This window comes from Neltuma alba, unplaced genomic scaffold (assembly GCF_004799145.2).
Source record: "Neltuma alba isolate B1F8T4 unplaced genomic scaffold, ASM479914v2 tig00010887_pilon, whole genome shotgun sequence".
Taxonomy (NCBI): Eukaryota; Viridiplantae; Streptophyta; class Magnoliopsida; order Fabales; family Fabaceae; genus Neltuma; species Neltuma alba.
Genome location: NW_021635675.1, coordinates 395405 through 415912, shown reverse-complemented (window position 1 = coordinate 415912; position 20508 = coordinate 395405). Strand labels below are relative to the sequence as shown.

The 20508-nt window shown below is 33.8% G+C and overlaps 1 protein-coding gene across 1 annotated transcript; it reads right to left on the bottom strand.

Annotated features, from left to right (window-relative positions):
• Nucleotides 1-9539: 9539 nt before the first annotated feature.
• LOC114759742 (uncharacterized) lies at nt 9540-15648 on the bottom strand. The gene is made up of 16 exons (XM_028948980.1): nt 15174-15648; nt 14215-14336; nt 14024-14112; nt 13903-13938; nt 13628-13721; nt 13221-13263; nt 13020-13120; nt 12825-12889; nt 12218-12714; nt 12044-12131; nt 11664-11807; nt 11005-11573; nt 10716-10854; nt 10537-10605; nt 10292-10459; nt 9540-10064 (listed from the first exon to the last, which is right to left on the bottom strand). Exons 1-16 carry the CDS (start codon nt 15389-15391, stop codon nt 9951-9953), a joined length of 2556 nt encoding a protein of 851 aa, XP_028804813.1. The 5' UTR covers nt 15392-15648; the 3' UTR covers nt 9540-9950.
• Between the last annotated feature and the right edge of the window lie 4860 nt (nt 15649-20508).

The following is a 20508-nucleotide window of genomic DNA, read 5'->3' as shown; positions in this document are numbered from 1 at the left end:
AGGTGCAATTATTATGAAAATAAATTGCTATGAAATTTCCCATAAACGGAGGTTTTTTGGGAAAATATTAGAAAATTAGAGAAAAATAATTATTTTACTTAGTTAGAGGCCTCAATAATTCTAAAATAAATTGAAAAAAATAATCTAAATATTTTTTTTGAATTTATAAAATTGGTTTTAGGTCTTGAAAGCTCAAGAATTAATTTTAGGGAATTTATTTTCCCGCAGTGACACTAATAAAGGCCTAATCAGAGAAAATTCAAAATAAACACCTAGAGGTGGAAACCAATTTTGAAAATTTTGAGATCATGTCTTTATATTAAAAGGTGAATTATCATGGAGAGAAATGGATTTTTGAAGATCTAGAAAAATTATGGAATGTTACTAGTAAATAGTAACTAATAAAGTTTAGAAATAGTTTGGGATTGTGATTTGATTTGTGGGCTATCTTTTTAGGTAGCCTAAACCATTTGCGAGGCCCACATGAGGCCCAATTCAAGCCCAATTTTGTGCAGCTTCTGGACCCATTTTAATTAAATAAAATTTCAAAATTAGTGGATAATTGTTGGAGAAATCCATAATTGGACACATGGATAGATCTGGACCTTCTTACTGTTGATGCTTGCTAAACACCCCCATTATGTGGCATCTTAGATGTCCAACAAGAGGGAGAAGGGGGCTAATTGGTTTGTTTATAAATACCCCTCCCTAAAATACAAGAAAAATGTTAGAAAAATAGAAAAAGAGGGGGAGGTGCTACCACTTTGTGTCTAGACCAAGGAGATCAAAATTTGTGAGGTATTTGGCCAACGAATCATTCCATTTTTATCAAGGAAGTATCAAGGTATGTTCAAGCCTTCTTATCCCTAAGTTTTAAACTAGTTTATTTAAGGTTTTGGCTTGAAAACTCAAGTGGTAATGCTGCCCGATTTTTGGTTTGATCATGTGATGTTTAGGAAAAAAATAGAAATCTTAAATATCAAGTGGAATAAGCATGGTTAAGTGGTGCATAGATTGATTTTTTGAAAGAAAACCAAGTTAGGGTTTTGTAGTGTTCAATTTGGCCATCAAATTTGGAGTTTTGTACTAAGAGTTATGCCCTTCCAAAATTGGGCTAAAATACTGAAAAATTGGAAATTGACCATATGAACAGTGCAATTTAGTGAATTTTCTGGCATTGTCTCATGATGATTTGATGCCAATGGTATTTTTCTCTTATAGTAGACATGATAGGCTTTAAATAGAAATTAGAACCACCTCACTTCGATTCTTCTACATTTAGTTATGAATTTAATGTGCTTATATTGTTTGCTTGGATTGAGGAATTTATGTTGTGATCTTGGTTGATTGGATGACTTTGGGTTATGCTTTGGCCAAATGCATTGAATTAAGCTATTGTGGAAGTGTTGGTGTTCCTCTCTTAGCATGATGTTAACTATGATTTTATGTGGTTTGATTATGCCTTGAGGTGTGATAACATGTTACATTGTAATTTGCTTGATTTACATGATAATTATAGTTCAATTGCTATTGAGATTTATGTTAATTTATGTACCAAATAGGGGATGGTTCATCCAATGACAATGGCAAAAAAAATAGTATTAGGATGAAGGAGCATTATAGAATTCATGATATTTTGAAAAGTTATGCAATGCTCTAATGAACCTTATATTAAGTTGTAATGGATTTTGGATGATGATATGATGTAAATTATATTTTTATGACATGCCCTAATGCTGGAATATGGAATGGTAGAATGTCTAAAAGGTGTGGAAAAAGGAAAAAGGAAGTAAAATTCAAGAAAAGAGGATTGGGGGATAAAATTTTCCTAAACAGTCCTATTCTTGTGACACGTAAAATAATAAGCAAATGGGAGAATCTAGACTTGAAATTTTGCAATCAAATAGATCTTATTTTTAGATTTAAAACAAGTGGTAAACCATCAAATTTGGAGTTTTGTACTAAGAGTTATGCCCTTCCAAAATTGGGCTAAAATACTGAAAAATTAGAAACTGACCATATGAACAGTGCAATTTAGTGAATTTTCTGGCATTGTCTCATGATGATTTGATGCCAATGATATTTTTCTCTTATAGTAGACATGACAGACTTTAAATAGAAATTAAAACCACCTCATTTCGATCCTTCTACATTTAGTTATGAATTTTTTAAGTTAGCAAAGGTTTCAATGAAATGGGAACAGTGCCCGAGGCTCTCTGTGAACCCAGGTCGTGACCTGGAAGTGAAAATGGCCTTTGTAGCTTTAAGTCGGGACTTGAAAGTACCAAGTTGCGACCTAGACCAAAAATTTGAAAAAGTTTCAAATTTTTTAGCATTTTCTCATACTTAAGCCTTATATAATGATCCTAAATGGTTCCAATTGATGTATAATATGGTAATAAATGAGTTATTACATAGATAATCTAGACATATAATCCTACATTGAGTTGGTGCTCTTCATCAGTAAAGTCTCAAAATCATATCATAACATTTACAATTTAACAGCAACTACCTTGTTATCTCCCAAACACTCTTGCTGTAAGATTTCCCATGTCTCATTGGAAGTTGATGCTGCTAGAATTATAGGAAATATATCAATGAGTGCTTGTTAAATCATGAACAAGCCTTTGAATGCTTCTTGCGAGATTCCCACGGTTAATCATTGGGCTCTACTAGTTGTGTATCAATGAAGCCATACTCTACCAAGTCCCATAGTTCCTGAGACTTGAAGAGAATCTTCATTTTCAAACTCTAGAAATGATAATTTACCCGGCCCTTTAAAAATTGGAAGTTGTTGAGATGTAGCAAAAGTGCCATTTCTCACTATTTGCTAATACTCCTTAAATATTGTAACATCTAATTTTTAATTTTGATTATTAGTGTAATTAAGCTTTAAATTTTTGTGAAAATTAATGGCTATTAGTGTTGATTGAGGTTAATTAAAGATTAGAGGCACTAAGGATGATTATTGGAAGTAATGTATTTAGGCATTTTGGAGTAGTCTTGGGATTTGACAATTATAAGGAGTCAAACAACAATATTTTTAATCATTTTTTTGTATTTGAAAATAGATACTTCAATCTTTCCAACAGATCCTAATTTACAAATTTTGGAAATTTATAGAGTTAATTATGAATTTATGAATTTAGATCACCTTACTAATAAAATTTTTGAGCAGTTTTGGTAAATAATCATTCCCAAAGTCTAAATGATATTATTTTTTTAGTTATTCTTTTTGAATTGGAAAGTAAACTTTCCAAGATTTATAAAGAGTATTATTTAATTTTTTTTAGAGATACGTGGAATTGATTATGAAGTTTTGAAGTCAGGTCACCCTTGCTTTCTTGTTGGATATAGTGAACCTCACAAAACTTGTATATCACAATTTCCACCTAAAAAACATAAGTTTTGAAAAGGACTTTATGGTGGGCAATCTTGGCTCTACTATGCCTGATATTTTCTACCTCTAAGAATATGTTTAAGCTTCTAAACATCAAAGTAAGTATTTCTAACTTGATTTCCCTATTCTCCTCTTAGATTTTCAGTTTTTGGAACTTTGATGTTCTAGGGTTATTGATGGATTTCAAAATTTGGTGAATTTTTTGACCAAATATTTTGAGTTTAAATGTGTTATTTGGCTTACATAAAATGTTTAATTGGTTTAGCATTTTTGTGGTTGAAGTTTTTGGTGATTTGAAGTTAGGATTTGTTGTTAGAAGCAGGATTTTGATGGTTATTAGTAATATGATGATTTGAAACATAGTTTAAGGATTGGGTTATATTTATTTGAATTAGATAATAGTTTTAATGAGTTTATATTGTTGGTATTGATTGAATTTTAATATTAGCTATATCGGAAGTTAAAATTCAAAGTGTAAAATTGAGAAGTCTTATGGATGGTTGTTATTGAGGCCGATTAATGAGTCCAATGGGCTATTTAAGTTGAGAAAATAATGATTATAACTTTAGACTGAAGAATTTGACATGGGATTGAGAGTTTGGCTGTGAGAATTATGGTGGGATGTGAGATATAAGGAGTTCAGCTTTGTTTGTTGCCTTGTAATGGATTGTTTGAAATTTATTTGATTGCAATATACATTATGGTATAGAACAGCTTGTGCCCAAGCTTTGTAGAGTGGTATATTTTATGGGTGCATATAAGCTTAGAGTTAAGATAATCAAGGTTAATTTATTTTATAGGCATGATGTGAATTGTAAGGTGTTTTCTTTACCCGTCTCTACCTGATAAGCTCATTTTTTATCATGGATTTCCATTTCATTTTATGGGATTTTATCATCATGATTGCACATTAATTGAATATTTGAAGTAGAATTGGGAAGGCAATAATTTCTAGAAATTATGAATAAATATGCTAATATTTTTCAAAATTTTATAATTAAAATTAACAATGCCTTTTTTATTTAAAAACTCTATTTTCAAGCTAGGCACTGAAGAAGAATAGTAGAGGAATTGAAGGGCAATTTTGAAAATGGAGGTTAGAGGTCTGGATATTGGATTTCACTGTCATCTTCACTAGACTATCTCTTGAATTCCATCTCACACCCAAACCTGAGATTCTATCATCACTATTTTTCTTTTAATTCCTATTCACATCATCATGTTGTATCAATTCACTTTTGCATTTTCATTACCTATCATTACTTTCACCTCCTTAGATATCTTTGCCATTTTCATCTTAGATATGATCTTCACTCCATTCTCCCTCCATCCACTTCGTAGCTCCATCTCATCACTTCCACCATCTTGATCCCTCCATCACCATCTTCCATTATAATTACCATTCATTTTCATCTTCGATTCCATGGCCAATCATTTTGTGGAGCTTAGTGGAGTTGCTGCATTGATGAGAGGCTAAGTCACAATCTCTCTTGGAAGTTAAAGCCAAGCTCAAGTCTATGCATTGCTAGAGAGTTTCTTTTGATTCTTTTACTTTTATTTGATCTGTGATGTGAGTAATTCAGTTGATTTCATTTATATTGTAGTTCAAATGCGCTATTTCAGTTGATGATATGCTTCAATTATAGGAAGTAGAAAGAGAGATAATGGAACAATGATTTAGTTGTAATACCTTAATTGAATGGTTGCTACCTCTAATTCTGAGCAGGATTGATCTTATTTCCTGATCTAGTTGTTTCAGCTTGTATGATTGATCTGAATAATGTTTAAAATAATGCACGGTGCTAATTGTTATAGAGATATTTGAATTGTTGAACTATTGCTTTCTTTGCTAAAGGAGCTTATCCTTTACTATTAGGACATTAGAATTATTTAGTTGATGATTCTAATAACCTAATTGCACAATGAAATTGAACAATGTTTTGGTTTATCATGTAATAATTTGGCTTGAGACTCCATAATTCTATTTAGACTATGATGGCAAAGTAACTACTTCAAGGAAAAATATCATTCACATAAATAATTTCCATTTCATATATGACCATCAACACATTCAAAATATGCCAATAAACCAAAAAAATTAGACACCCTAGACAGTTTAACATAAATAAAAGAAATTGGTTGTCTTTAATTTGTTAATTTGATATAAAGTGGATTAATTAAGGAATTTTAACCATAAAAAGGCTCCTTGTGAATTCAACTTAGATTAGGCTACTATATTAGATCTTAGCTTGATTTAGTTTTATTTTTTCTCTTTAAGAGCCCTTACTGCTTTTGATTACTCAATTAAATTGTGAAAATATGTTTATGAGTGAAATATGTATTTTTCTTAGATGATGAACTTTGGTGAAGTGAGAAGTGTGTTGACTTGAATATGTAAGCTTGTATTTGTATAGTATTTGTGTTATGTTATGAAGTAAAGGTATATGTTGTGATCGGGAAGTATATTCTTTGTCATAATAAATCTTGCCTTGATAAAATTGTTATATTGTGATCATGCATATAGGTCATAAGTGAAGATTGGTGTTTACCATGTGGTGGATGACTATTCTTGAAGCCCATTGACAAACTCTCATTTTTATATTGGATTTTGGGATTAACTAGCAAGTTTGAACATTAATTTTGTGTATCAAAATATTGGCATTTTTAATAATTCTTGGAATATTTTATAAGTGAATCATTTTTTTCTTTGAATTCCGTTTTAGGACCTTGCTAGGTCGAGTTGAAGAAGGATATTTAAGGACATTCTTAAAATATGGAAAAAGTTTTTCTACTATAGGAAATAAAATTTAGAGGGAAGAACATTCTTCCATCAATTCTTGACTAAAACATCAAGTGAGGGAAAACTTAAAAGTATGTGTGTTGACTGATGGAGTTGAAAATTAATGGAGAATAACTGGATGAGTTTATTTTCTACCATGTCACTAATTCATTAGGAATCTAGAAGCTAACTAAGAGAGCTTGACTTGATTCCCTACCCATTAAATTCTTCAACATCCTCTTCTCTATGATATCTTCACCATAATTTGTTTAGGGAGGGAGGATTTTTCAAATCACATTAATTTCTCTATTCTCTTGTTCACCTATCTTGAGCTCAAGTTCCATTTTCTTATTGCAGTTTCACTTATGACTTTTACCGTTGGTCTTTCCCCTAGTATTAGTAGCTATATTATTTGTGTTCATCTACTCATTTTTTACCCTTGAGTCCAAGTTTTGAACACAGAGGAGAATCTTTTAATTATGAATGTTGGTTGAGTTGATTCATATTCATGATGGATGCAATTACATCTATGGAAGTCATAGTTATGACTAATAGTTGGAGAATTAGGTTTTCATTCTCACTTGTCTAAAGCAGAATAATTTGAGCTTGTTATTGATTTGCTATAGTCATAGGATTGGTGATAAGTGCTCTGGTGAGTTTCTAGATAATTCTTAATCATTCAATTTTTCTTTATTCTCCTGACTGTAAGTAGATGAGGAGAGTGAAGGCTATCTCTAGGTGAACACCATTATAACATTTTTAGCTCCATTTTCTATCATTTGATCCTTTTAATTTCTTGTTGTCTACTTTTTTAATAATCAAGAAGCTAAAAAAATAGATACAAATAACATATTGCATTCTTTTGGTTAATCACTCCATCTACTTAAAATTTGGTAAATTGTTAACTTGTGGCTTATTAGATTCATTAGGTAATCTTGATATAATCAAGCTCTTTTGAGACATGATGACCTAGGCTAGATTTCACCTTTTACTACATTTAGTTTAGAATTTTTGAAGGGTAAAATGACATGCTTTTCACCTGTGTAGCACACCTACACTACCAATCCATGAAGTTCTTCATTTTCCCTAGCTTGGAATTAAGAATGAGCTATTAGGTACACATCTCTTGCATCATAGTACATCCTTGGGTGGTGTAGGTGTAGGAAACAGCTCGTTGACTTGAAGTGGAGTCATCTTTGGTCGAGTTACTTAACATGGAAGGTTTAAAGTGAGTGGAGTAACCTTTGGTCTGTTACTTGATATGGAAGGTTTGAGTCCATATCAAAGAGTAATAAGGAGGAGTACAGTGGATGAAAGGGCATAAATTATTATGTTTATTATTGCATCTGTGGTTACATATTCTGTGAATTAAGATATTTTTGTATGGCATTATTTCACCAACTTACTCTTGTACTTGTATATGTTGTAAATTGATTCTCAATTATTAGAACTTAATTGTCTCATCACTTTGTTCTTTATTGTTTTCAGATAACCTCATAGTTTGGCTTGGAGCAAAAAGAAGCAACCAAAGGCATAGGCATGCATAGCCTAGTAGGCCTCTAGTGGCTTGAAAATGTATTGATATGTATATTGTTGGGACGGCTGCAAACCATATGATATTGTTGCATGTGACTCTTTGGTAGATTCATACTGGATTTTATTTTGGAGAGCATATATAACGTTGATGATTTCAACTGTGCTGTGATTATTTGGGTTGAGCAGGTATATGACTTGTGGGGTAAGTTTAGCCCTTTATTTCTTGTGCCCTGAGTCTTGTTATGATGGTTGTGTGTGATGAGTTTTGTGAATGGTTAGTGTGCCCCATGACCTTATTGTAGTTGTTCTTGGGCTTGTGGGCCCTTATTGTATTTGAAGAAAAGCTTCTTTTAACTGTGATAGATTTTTTATTGTGATTAATTCTTTTCATAGTTAATCTACTTAGTAAGCCTGACTCTTTATAACTATGGTAGGGTTTTCAAAATACTAATCCGAATCTTTTTCTACCTTCATTTCTTGTTTAAATTGGTTCATGTTTTGTGTAATAAGAAAATGTCTTTTCACAAGCTCTCGTCTTTGACTCTCTCACACTCGCTTACTCTCACACTCTTTACGTTACAATAGAAAAAAGAAGGGTACCACAATTGTTGGTAAAAGAAAAATTAAATTGCAATTGGTGGAAAATGGACAAAGGCAAAAGCAAGGAAAAATAGATGCTGAAAATTCACTCTCTAATGCTTGAATGATATGCGACGCAGGGGGGCTATTAAACAGATAAAATAATAACAAACAGATGCTGAGCATCAGGACCACTAAAAACTGACTGAAGATATTGGACCCATTGGCACACTAACTTGACCCACTAAGATGATGACTTAAAACTAATTGGTAAACCTGAGATTCAAACACCGGACACATAAGCCACGTGAGCCACAATATTTTGAATGAGTCAAACCAACAAAGTGGTACCGAGATATCCAGGATGAGATTAAGAAAATAATAAAAGCAATAAAGTTTGATAAATTGATCCTTTAATCATTTATTTAGTAAATTAACTCTTAGCACAAATACTCACAATTGCTGCAAATATGCCTAAAAATCATAATAAACTCCCTAAATTATATGTAAAAATATGTAACAAAATAGAACAGTCAAACCAACAAAGTGGCTAGCACACTGAGATATCAAGGATGAGACTCAGATGAATATTACTAAGGGGATTATTCTCTGTCTATCACTGGGGAGCATGGAATAGGGTTGTCCATGCAGCTTTGATTATGTCCAACCATTACTGGTTGAGTAACTTGGAACTTACTGGGATGAGACTTGACGGTTCATTGATATGAGGAGGGGTTAACGAAAACAGATGTCGTTGCGTCGGATAAATTCAAGTACTTCAAGTGGCATCCAATCCATTTGGGTTAGCAAATGGCATCGACGTTTACATTCAGATAAAGAAACAAATTGTTGTTGAGGTTTCACTCTTTAATAAAGAAACTTACTTATGGAATGTGGGATGGAATGAGCAATATTATTCTGATAAGCGATGTGCAACTTTGGAGCTCTTTTGTGGTATTCTGTTTAGGATTTATTGGTCTGGATTTTTGTTGCAGGGACAGGATGCTTATTAATTTTGCTCAAGTCCGAGATGCAGTTTCATGTATTGAAATCAAGCCCAATTAGATATTCTCTTTTGCACAAGGATCTTAGCAATATGTTTTTATGCTTAGACGGGGTAGATGTTCTTACTTTTAGACTATAAATGCAGTTGTATTCATAATAAAAATAAAAAAAATCCCTACTGTATCAGCATCGCTCTCAGTTTGTGGATGTTAAAATACAAGCTAAGCAATAACATAAACATTGAATCATCGACTTTTTTTCCTTTTCCATTATAAGAAAGGAAGTTTGATAAAATAATCAAACATCATGCTGACAAACAATGCCCCTCTAAATTTTAGTAACATACAGAAAGCTGATCACACCATTGTATAGATAATACAAACTAATCTATAAGACTGGCTCTATATATTTATAATTACTTAAACTATGGACTATATGTTTCTTTCCTTATCCATGGGCCATGGACAACACTAAACGTAGCTGTTCTTGTGCTAGTGTACTACACTGACAAAACTCATCAACTTTAACTTATTGCTTGAAGGATGTTTGCTCAGTGGAAAGCGATCTCCTCAATATCATCTCATTTGGGACAGGGAGACTTATGGTCCTGCCAGAAGGATTTAGTTGTGGATTCTTCCTTTCATTCAAATCTCACAGGAAGTAAGTCAATTGCTGTTTCTTCCTCGAACCACCTTCACCATACAAGTCATTCCACTGCTTCAACTCATTCATTCCAGCTCCCTCAGATGCAAAGCTTGCCGCAACCTGTGTTCCAAAAGTTTTGAAACATGAAGCATTGACATTTGTATCAAGGAAAGGCATTTTCTTTAGTTTACTCTTCTGCTATGTTTATTATATCTAGAATCATTATTCAACAGTTTGCGTCACCTTATAACACCACAATCGTTTTTCATTCTATTTTCTATGTCATTCATTATTCTATGTAGTTAAGAGAAAACTCCATGAAGTTTAAGATGAAAGAGAATCGTTACCTGATTTTTCGCCTCTCTGAAGTCCTCCATGTTCAATGGCCGAAGGACAATAACTCTTTCCTGTTCAACTTCCTCTTGTGCATTCCCAGCATCTGGGGCATTTTCTACTGTTGATTCTTCCCCTTGTCTACCTTGTACATCTTTATATGCAGCTTTCTGCTTCTTCTTCTGTAAGGAGGAAAACAGAATGAGTACTCATGAGTCAACTATCATCATAATGAACACACCATTAGACTTATTGTTACCAGAGTCTTCAGTCTCTCTTTCTGAATTAACTCTCTGACAGGCCGGTAAGCAGCGGTTGTGCAAAGGTTCTGTATTGCAACCATTCAAAGTGATGGTGAATAATATAGCAAATGCACCAATGGAAGATTATTAAAACCATTGAGAATAACATCAGAAAATATTATAAAGCATTAAATACCTTCAAATCACTTCCAGTATATCCTTCTGTCATAGTTGCTAATTCCTTGAAGTCAACTTCATCATCTACCTTTTCTTTTGCCAATAGAGTTCTCAAAATCTTCTCCCTGTTCTCTGCTGATGGAAGCCCTACCATAATTCTGTTTATCAAAATTTAAAAATATATATATTTCAGCAATATTCCACTCATAATCACCATACTCTGTCATCTAATTGTACATCCCACAACTCAACATACACTAAAACAGAAGTAGTAAAAGAAGAGAGCAAGAGGAACTAGGAAGAGATACCTTCTTTCAAATCTCCTAATAATGGCTTCATCTAGATCAAAGGGCCTATTTGTTGCAGCAAGAACAAGGATGCGCTGATCTGGTTTTGTCATAAGGCCATCCCAGTGAGTCATGAATTCATTCTTTATTTTCCTCATGGCTTCATGCTCTCCAACTCTTGTGCGTTGGCCAAGCATGCTATCGACCTCATCAACAAATATAATAGTTGGGGAGACCTTAGCTGCCAATGTGAACAAAGCTCGAACATTCTTTTCGTCTTCACCAAACCATTTGGAAGTTATGGTAGACATGGATACATTGATGAAGCTTGCTCCAGCCTCCCTTGCAATGGCCTTAGCCAGCATTGTCTTTCCTGTGCCAGGTGGACCAAACAGCAATATTCCTCTACAAGGCTTCAGAAGGCCTCCGGTGAAAAGGTCAGGCCTCCGTAGTGGAAGCATCACTAGTTCTTGAAGGGATTCTTTGGTCTCTTCTAAGGAACCAATATCATCAAATGTCACATTAATCTCATTTGCTGCTATTACCTCTGGCCTTATTCGTTTCTCAAATTCATTATCTGGAGGAGGTTCCTATAAGGTAACAATGAGGCAATTTTCAGACATAAAGGTTATCAATAATGAAATTTTCTTTTTCTTATAAAATCAAAGGTTGAGGCTTACAGCAACTTTGGGTTCTTGAGGAACTGAAGTTGCATTCTCGGCCTTTGCCACTGAAGCTGTTGTTGCTCCTACAGTTTTCTTTTCTGGAGCTGCATTTTCAGACTTCGCTTCAGGCTTCACAGCAGCAGCTTCCCCTTTTTCCTTCTGTATAAAGGGAAGGACCAAGAAAATAAGCGGGGGGAAAAAAACGTGGATACAGACATAATACATTATTTGACTAGACATACTCCTCCATACGTTACATGAAATTTAAAAAATGAGGTACATTGTTTCTAGATGGAGAATATGTGTGGCTTACTATAGTTTTTGTTATAAATATATATTAACAAAATTATAGTTCCAAGCTTAATAATGATTAGACATTGACAAATGATGCAAACCTCAGACTTCACATCTTGAGCTTCCAATTTTAACGTGTCTCTTCCATATGACTTTCCCTCTTGGAATATACTCAATGCTTGAGATAAACTATTCCACAAAAAAATATATAGTAAGAAAATGGGGAAAAAAAAAAGGCAGTAGATGCGAAGAAAGGCTGTCAGTCTTAGGCTCACCTGTTGCATGAAAGAACAAGTTTGCCATTTCTGTACTCTGGGTCTTTGTTTTTCATTAAATGATAAGAAATTGCTGACACGACAATCTCTTCTATGTAGTTACTAAGAACCATTGTGTCTGCCACACAGATGGAATCTAGATCGTCACAATCAAGATCATTTGCTGCAAGTACTTCCAAAATATGGTTTTTGTTATCCTGAACCTGGATCTTTTTCATGTCTTCTTCCAGTTGAGTCTTCCAGCTGACAAGATGTGATTCATCACCTGGAGGTCTAATTTCGATGTTGTAGGGAAAGACTGAAGTAAGTTTCTCATCTACCTCACCGTAGTCATTACCAGGATCCAGAACTCGAGAACCGAGAATCAGAACTGGTCCAGAGAGTTTCTCCAACATTTTTTGTAACAATTTATAAGTCCTTTGTGATCTATTTATCAACTTATCAACATCCCGCAGATACAGCACTATGGGATAAGTTTTTGACACATAACTAAGGACCTGCAAGAGCAACTTCCACTTGTCATTTTCTTTCTAAAGAATATCATCTACGGCCTTGCTTAATTTCAAAAGTATAGTAAAATACCAAACCTGACAGTTCCATCTGTTACCTTGTAAAGAGATTGTATAAGAAGTTTTTCATCAAAAGACCAACTGGTTGTGCGCCTAAGAGGACCTGAAGTGAGACGAAAATGGAACAAAAAATCACAAGAAAGAAATATTGACCAAGTGAGAATGATTGTATGAACTATTTTTTTCAAGCCAACAACCATCATTGATATCATTGCATAAGTTCTTGAAGTAACCTGGATTAGAAGGAGCATTCTGCATGGCAAGGCTACTGATATTTGCAGAGGCAGAAGCATTCCGACGAATGCGAGGAGGATTGCAAGATCCATCAGTTCCCCTGCAAGTATAAAGGAAAAAGAATGTACTAAGAAATGATAAAAACAAACTAGAAAAGAAGTTAATTTTGTTATGGTGGTCAATACATTATGTAGTCTTACATTGATCTGAGGTCCATGCCACTGCTTTGTCTAATGATTTTTCCTGCAAGTAAAAGCCCCTGGTCAGGCATATGGATCTTACAATAATAGTTCATGTTTAATGACATTTACATTAACCAACATACAAATGCAATGCTAATGTCCCAGTAGACAAGAGAAGGAAAAAGGGATAAGTACTTTGTTTCTTGATTTCCATATGCAGGCTCATCAGAAAAATGGAAAACATGAAACAAACCCTACTTAAAGCCAATTGTATCAGTCTTCCTTCCCTATTTAGTGTCCGAAACCTTTCACAGCATGTCTTCTGAGGTTAAAAATATCATTTATTCTTACTTTCCTCATTTGCAGATATAAAGCAGACTCTAGAAACTGAAGCATGTGCAGCCAAATCATGCATTAGTCTGTACCTTTAGGTTCCTCCTTCTGTGGAAAGATTGAAAATGACCCAAGTAAGCCAGATAGTCTCTCCAAAGTTGACTCTGAAGTGGACCTCTTAAAAGCCTACAATATGACAATAAATCAGGTTGTTTAATATTAGTTCAAGAAAGAACAAGTAAGTACTGAACAGTCATCTATGATATTAGGAAACAGATTTCTGTGAGAGAATTAAGCATTAAATGATGTAAAAAGTTGATCCAAAAGACAGGTAAAAGAAGCAAAAGAGAAACAAGAAAAATCTTACGGATTCTTTATTGCCAGAACCATATCTACTTTGAATCTGCACCGATGACGAACCAATCATTACATTCATGAGCAAAAGAAGAAAGCATATATAGAATGACACAAAAATTTCTCACAATTACCTTCAATGAAAAGTCGGTTAAATCCAACAGAAGCAACTTTGCTTCAAAGTAATGAGCTAAAGCTTTGGCAAGCACCTGTTGGTAAAGTTCTGTACAGAAGAGGGGAACGAGTAATTACTCTGAATGTGACTGTAAATACCAAAAAAAAAAAAATCCTTTCTCAGAAAACAAGGGAACTCCGAGCAAATTACCTGCTGGTCCAGAGAGTAGAATCGTCCGGCTTGCTGGAGAAAGATTACGTGTAAATTTGGAGACCTCAGCATGTTTTAAATGGACATAAGCAGCACTTGTCAGCAACACGCGAGTCTGCTCACTATCATCATATAAAGGTTGGAAAGGGTAAACCAGAACTGAGATTTTTTATGTTAAAAGAGAAAAGAACTACTAACTCTATGTATGATCACATCAAACTTTCATCTGAGTCCAACTAGATGTGGATGGCTCAGGATCAAGTAAAAATGCTTTCATTCGATGAAACTCCCATTTAATTAGCATTAGGTGATATTGATATATGTTATTCCCAGTAAGAAACGTGTCCGTGAGATAAGGAATCAATGGTTAACAGAGTAAGAAAGAAGAAAATAGTCATAGAAATTATAGTCTTGACAATTTCAAGGAAACGAAAAGGCCTCAGAACAAGAGATAGGGATGTAGGAAAGATTCAACGTAAATCATCGCAATACATTATTTACCACCCTCTTATCCTCCGGCCAACAGAAGAAGCAGGAGGGAAACAAAGGTAATTATGCACTCAGGAATAATAGAATTTCACATAATTATTACGAAGGCATTTGTCAATCATGTGAGAAAAAGAACTTAGCATAGGACAAACAGATCTTGTATTTAGGCATGCCAACAAGCTTCTACCTTGCTAGAGAATTAATATTTAGTTACGCTAAGTAACCATAATCACAGTAAACGAAACAAATTAACAAACAAGACGGAAACATGTAAAGAATAAAACAGGAACGAAGATGTAAGCAGCCCAGAAATGGATAGTGATTGAAACATCAGTTTAGCAACACAGAAACATATGAGAAACCAACTATGGGCAGTTAGTAACCAAAGAAATAAATGAACTTTCAAAACATGAAGACGAAAGGTTTAAGAAAGAATTAGTCGTGACACGATATGTTGCAGGGTATCTAACCTGAGATAATAAGGAAACTGATTAAAGGTGACTTTGGTTTCTCTGCCATCAACAACTAATCGAAGCATTTCTTGCTCTATCTTTTCCACAGTAAGGGCGTTTGAGGAACAAGTATTAGCTCCCCATTTGCTTACGTTTTGCCCAGAAGCCAACCCAATGCCCACCCCAACTCCCACACCAACACTTAACGCTGAGATCAACAAGCCTTTCTGCTCCATTTCTTCCCCAGAAAAGAAAAAGAATAAAAGGAGAGAACTTTTTTATCTTATCTTCCTCTTCTCTTGCCTTTCAGAGGAAGTAATTCATCAAGTTTTGATTTTGAAGCAGGAAGAGAAACCCAATGGCGGAAATTGAAAAACAGAGTAGGGAAGAAGATTGAAAAGAAGAGAGAGAAGAAGGATGTCCCCGAAGCACGGGACGATTGTGAAGCCGTGTGGCTGTTTGTTTTGAGAGAGTGGGAATGAAGAAAATGGCGAAATAAACGGATCCCGAGAGAGAAAAGTTTGGCGTGGCTATGGCGGCCAAGGCTGAGGTTAGTGGTTGCATGTTGCGACGCTCATTGCTTCAGATTTTAAAGAATCTGCGTTGAGCGAGATAGGTGACTCATGCATCCCGCTATGTTACGTGTCGAAATTTTGACGGTTTATTTGTCGGTTTGACAGTTTTCTTTTTCAACATTATTTCCCGTATATAAATACTAAAACTATTTCGATTATCATCATCTCGACCCTTTGCTTTTATTTCGGCTCTCTCTTTCATCCTAGTGTATCAGATAAATGGTAGTGTAATAAAACGCTAAGGGTGGTGGCGTGGTGCCTTATTTTACTAAATTTGGAAAGCCTACATTCTTTTGGAAAGAGGCTAAACAGGCCTGTGAAATTAAATAAAAAAAGGTATATTTAGGTAGAAACAAAATCATAATTTTAAAAATAATTTTAAGATATACAAAGTAAATATATGAAAGAATTTATCTCGATTCATAAGAAAATACTACCTCCAATCCTAATTATAAGAGCTAGTTCACTAATTTGAGAAAATTAAGAAAATAAATTAAGTTAATTATTTGTAATAGATAGGTATTATCTTTTCTAAAACATCATTGTTAATCAAGTGTATTGGCTAGAACTACCATTATTAGAAGGATTACCTTAGAAAAAATGTATAAATATGAAAGACAAAGTAGATTGAGATCTTATATTTAGGATCAAAATAAAAATTAAACAAGATCTTATATTAAGGATGGGAAGTAGTACCTTTTAAGAGCATTTATATGGTTTTCCAAATGCCTCCAAAATATCAAGTGGTTTTGACTCCTGAGTTTAGAGACACACTGTAACCCGAGTCACATACACGAGGACTAATTCAGATGCTAAAGATGAAATGAGTAGACTCCTAATGTACATAGGTTATAAATCTGCCAAATTATTTTTTCCCCACAGTTAAATTTGTCAGCTTTAATACAACTGACTACAAACTAAATATTATATTAAGAATATGCGTGTTTTTCTTTCTTTTTTTTTTTGGCTAGGAAAGGTAGTATGAATTTAAGAATCCAAATGGAAGACATAAAATAATGTTCTTTTTTATAAGTAAAATATTTTAACCACCTTTCTTTTTTCAATCTGATTACTACACCTTCCATTTATTTAAATGGAAGGTGTTTGTAATTAAAAGATATATTAGATTTAATTAAAAGGGTTGATGTGTATATTTGTTTCAAAAGTTTTCACTCAATAACACTAAGAACTTGAAAGTATTTTTGGGTATAAATTTATCAAGTAAATTTAAAATTATAGCAATTTTGCTCCCTTGACTAATAAAATAATAACATTGACCGTCAACATTTTTAATGATAAGGTGCAAAATTGTTATAATTTTAAACTTTCAGAGTAGATTTGCACTAAAAAAAAAACTTTTGGGTGCCTAGCGTCTTGAGTAAAAACTTTTTAAGCAAATTTATATCTTAATCCTAATTAAAAATTATATTAAAATAAATTTTATTTAGTAATATATCCCTCCTCACACTCAACTTTTTCTGCTAATTTTTTTCCCCTCTCCTTTCTATTTGACTATATTTTCTCCCTTCATTTTCGCCTCTCTTTTTTCTTTCTCTCGCTTTTCCTCCATAAACCAAATAAGCAACCCAAAAAAAAAAAAAAAAAACTCTGATCCTCTCGTATTTTCTGCTAATGTTTTTTTTGTCTCAATTCTTTCTCCCCGCCAAAAACGTGGGGTAACTTCGTTCCATGGGAAGGAGGAAGTAGTAGCCTTCTGTTTAGTTGTACGTGCGCGTCAAAATATGTTCCATAGAATTGAGAACTAAAAGTATCACAGTAGCATAATATCTTTTTATAAAGTTTAAAAATAATAATACATTATGAAAAGGTATAGCCTGATGCCTCCAAAAATACAGTTCAGAATGAAAAATATATTAGAGGGAATAATTGAGAATGAGGTATGGAGGGGCGGTCCTATTCAAGTTCACAAAGCTACATATATATATAGACACACACACAAGCTCATATTCTTAATATAAAAACTAGATAACTAATTTGAAAAGATTAAGAAAATTAGATAAATTAGTTATTTATAACAAATATGTATCTACTTCTTTAAACTATCCTTATTTAATCATATGCATATTAAAACTACACTTAGGTTAAAATATCTTATAATCAATAAGAATATTTTTCAGAGTACATTATAAACTTGAGAGATAAAGTGAATTCGGATCTTATATTTAGGACTGCTAATTAACTCTTATATTTAGGACCAGAGATATTATATATATATCAGTTGGCTAAATATGATAATACTCCTCTGGTCCTTAATATAGAACCCAATTGTTGAGTTGGTTTTGATCCTAAATATAAAACCCATTTATCATATTTATCAATTTTCTCTAAATTATCCTTATGAATACTCCCTCAACCATAATCACGTAGAAGAGGAAGGGGGGTATTAAAAAAGATGATTATGGTATTTTAGGAAAAACATGTCACATTTCTTATAATTAACTAACTTACCTAACTTCCTTAATCTAATCAAATTAGTTAAATGGGTCTTATATTAAGGACCGGAGGAGTAGATACTTAAGAGTTTTGGGCATGAAGCAACTCTTTACAACCCACGCAAAAGTAACACTAGAGGAAGCCGAGAGAGAGAGAGAGAGAGAGAGCTTTTCAAAGGAGGAAAGTCGTCTGTTATGGATCCTTTGTAAGAGAACTGACTCCCACAATCTCTTCAGTTTACGCCATGTATTTAGGTCGATTGCACACACATTCCGTGTAACAGTTATTATTTACAGAAGACATTTTGGAATGTAAATTTTGGTCATGTATATATGTTATGTTAAATAACCTATGTCTTTCATTTTCGTTCCCCAAAAGTAACGTATCTGAAGTTTGGAGGTCATTATACCCTGTCACCATTCATTTAAATTAAGAACCCAATTATTATTCTCCATTGTTTTCTTTCATCATCGTCGGTACTATGATGAAGCACCAGAGAATCTTAGTTGTTTGTCCTTCATTCCCTCCTCCTCCACCACTTCCGATCCACCTCCCCCTGCTCCTCCTCCCCCGCCTTTCTCGCCGCCTCCGCCGCTGTTCGAATAGCTACTCACAAGAGTAGCAGCCACTGAGCAGTGCCTCCGTTGTCTCGCCATAAACTACTACGCCCTTAACACTAAAGTTAACTTCATATTCGATGACAGAGACATACATCGAGCATGATCCGACCCTTCCTCCACCTCTTCCTTTAGAAAAGTCTCCTCTCATTCCATTCTGACACTAATGGTTAAAATGTTTATTATTATTGAACAATATCGTCCAAATCCAAGAGTTGTGAGATTCAACTTCACCAATCCTTGAAAAAAGAATTAGCCTTTAGCTTCAAACATCAAGTTAAATTATATCCACAAAATTCAACACTTAAAAATCATTTAACCCTTTTGGAGGTAGCAAAATAGAGCGAGCAAGCAAAAGAAATAAATTAGAAAAGACATATGATATAAGAACTAGCTAGTATGAGAAAAAATTAATTAAAAAAAAAATCCACTTCTTAAACGTTCTATAACAAATATAACCGGTCTTAGAAGTTGACCTTATTTTATAAAATTTCGAATGGGTATACTGGTGGGCAACATAACTAGTGTAAAAGTTACTTTTTCTTCACTAGTTGTAAAACTGGTGTAAAAAGTAAAAAAACTTCTAAAATCGAGTATAACTTAAGTGTAGAATACCCATTTTAATTGGTCTAAAAAAATCTTTTTTCTAGTAATGCATTAGGCAGTTTTTAAAGAAAATGGAGAAAACTATCTTAGTAAGCCGATATTTTTCACTTATTAAAAAATAATAGTGAATGACAAGAAAGATAGCAAATAATAATAGATTTTGCATTTTCAACTTCTAAAATAATGAAAAGTATAAATAGAAACAAAATCCTCAGAAAGAGTCATAAAAAGAAACATAAGGAAAGATTGTAGGTTTCATCAGCGGTGTACTGACATAATGGATGTGTGCACAGTGCACGCATATTAGTCGTGTGAAAAGAAAAAAAAAATCTATACTAAATTTATTTTATTTTATTTCCTAGAAATCTTTCGTTATCTTCATTGACAGGGAATAAAGGAATCCAAATCAGTGGGTGAGGTATGGGAGGTGCTGCTGCCCTTGATCTGCGGGGTGGGGAGCAACTGGGGAAGCAGGGAAGGAAGACAGAACAGGAATGACGACAAGAGTAGCTGTACCTATGAGGTACTAGTAAATAGAGCCACGACCTCCAATGCGAACCGCGCTGTATTACGAGAGTGGCTCAAACACAGACGCCTGAAATCCCCATGTAATATTTTTTATTTTTTGCAAAAATTTTAGTCAAAATTATAATAAAGTCTTTAAGAAAAAATAATTACTAAAAAAATTTAATAATAACTTAAGCAACTGTAATAACAAGTTTTAAGATAGAAAACAATGACATTTAAGACTTACTTTGTAATTTTTTTTTTTTTAAGATCCCATTGTAATTCTTTCAAAATTTTAGTCTGAGGTTTAGTCCACTCACCAGCTTCGGCTACACAACTTAATCGCTGGCACACACCGCCCTTTGTGTAACCTTACTGAGCCTAGGTCATAGGTTGAAGTAAACCATTGACCATGCGGGAATTAGCTCCAAATCCCGTGCTCTATCCAAGTATGAGATGCCTCTGCCAACAGTCTCGCTTTTTTTGGTGAGCCTGTCCAGTCCTTTAACCACTGAATCCATGTAGAAGGAGCACTTCCATGTGATCTGGAGAAAGTATGTGTGTCGTATTTGAGTGTGTAATAGGATAGTATTA

Coding starts and splice junctions, on each gene's coding strand:
- LOC114759742 (XM_028948980.1), bottom strand. CDS start 15,391: ATGGAGCAGAAAGGCTTGTTGATCTCAGCGTTAAGTGTTGGTGTGGGA. Junction 12,132..12,217: donor CTTGTTCTTTCATGCAACAG/GTGAGCCTAAGA, acceptor TTTGTGGAATAG/TTTATCTCAAGCATTGAGTA. Junction 11,574..11,663: donor CTCAAGAACCCAAAGTTGCT/GTAAGCCTCAAC, acceptor GTTACCTTATAG/GAACCTCCTCCAGATAATGA.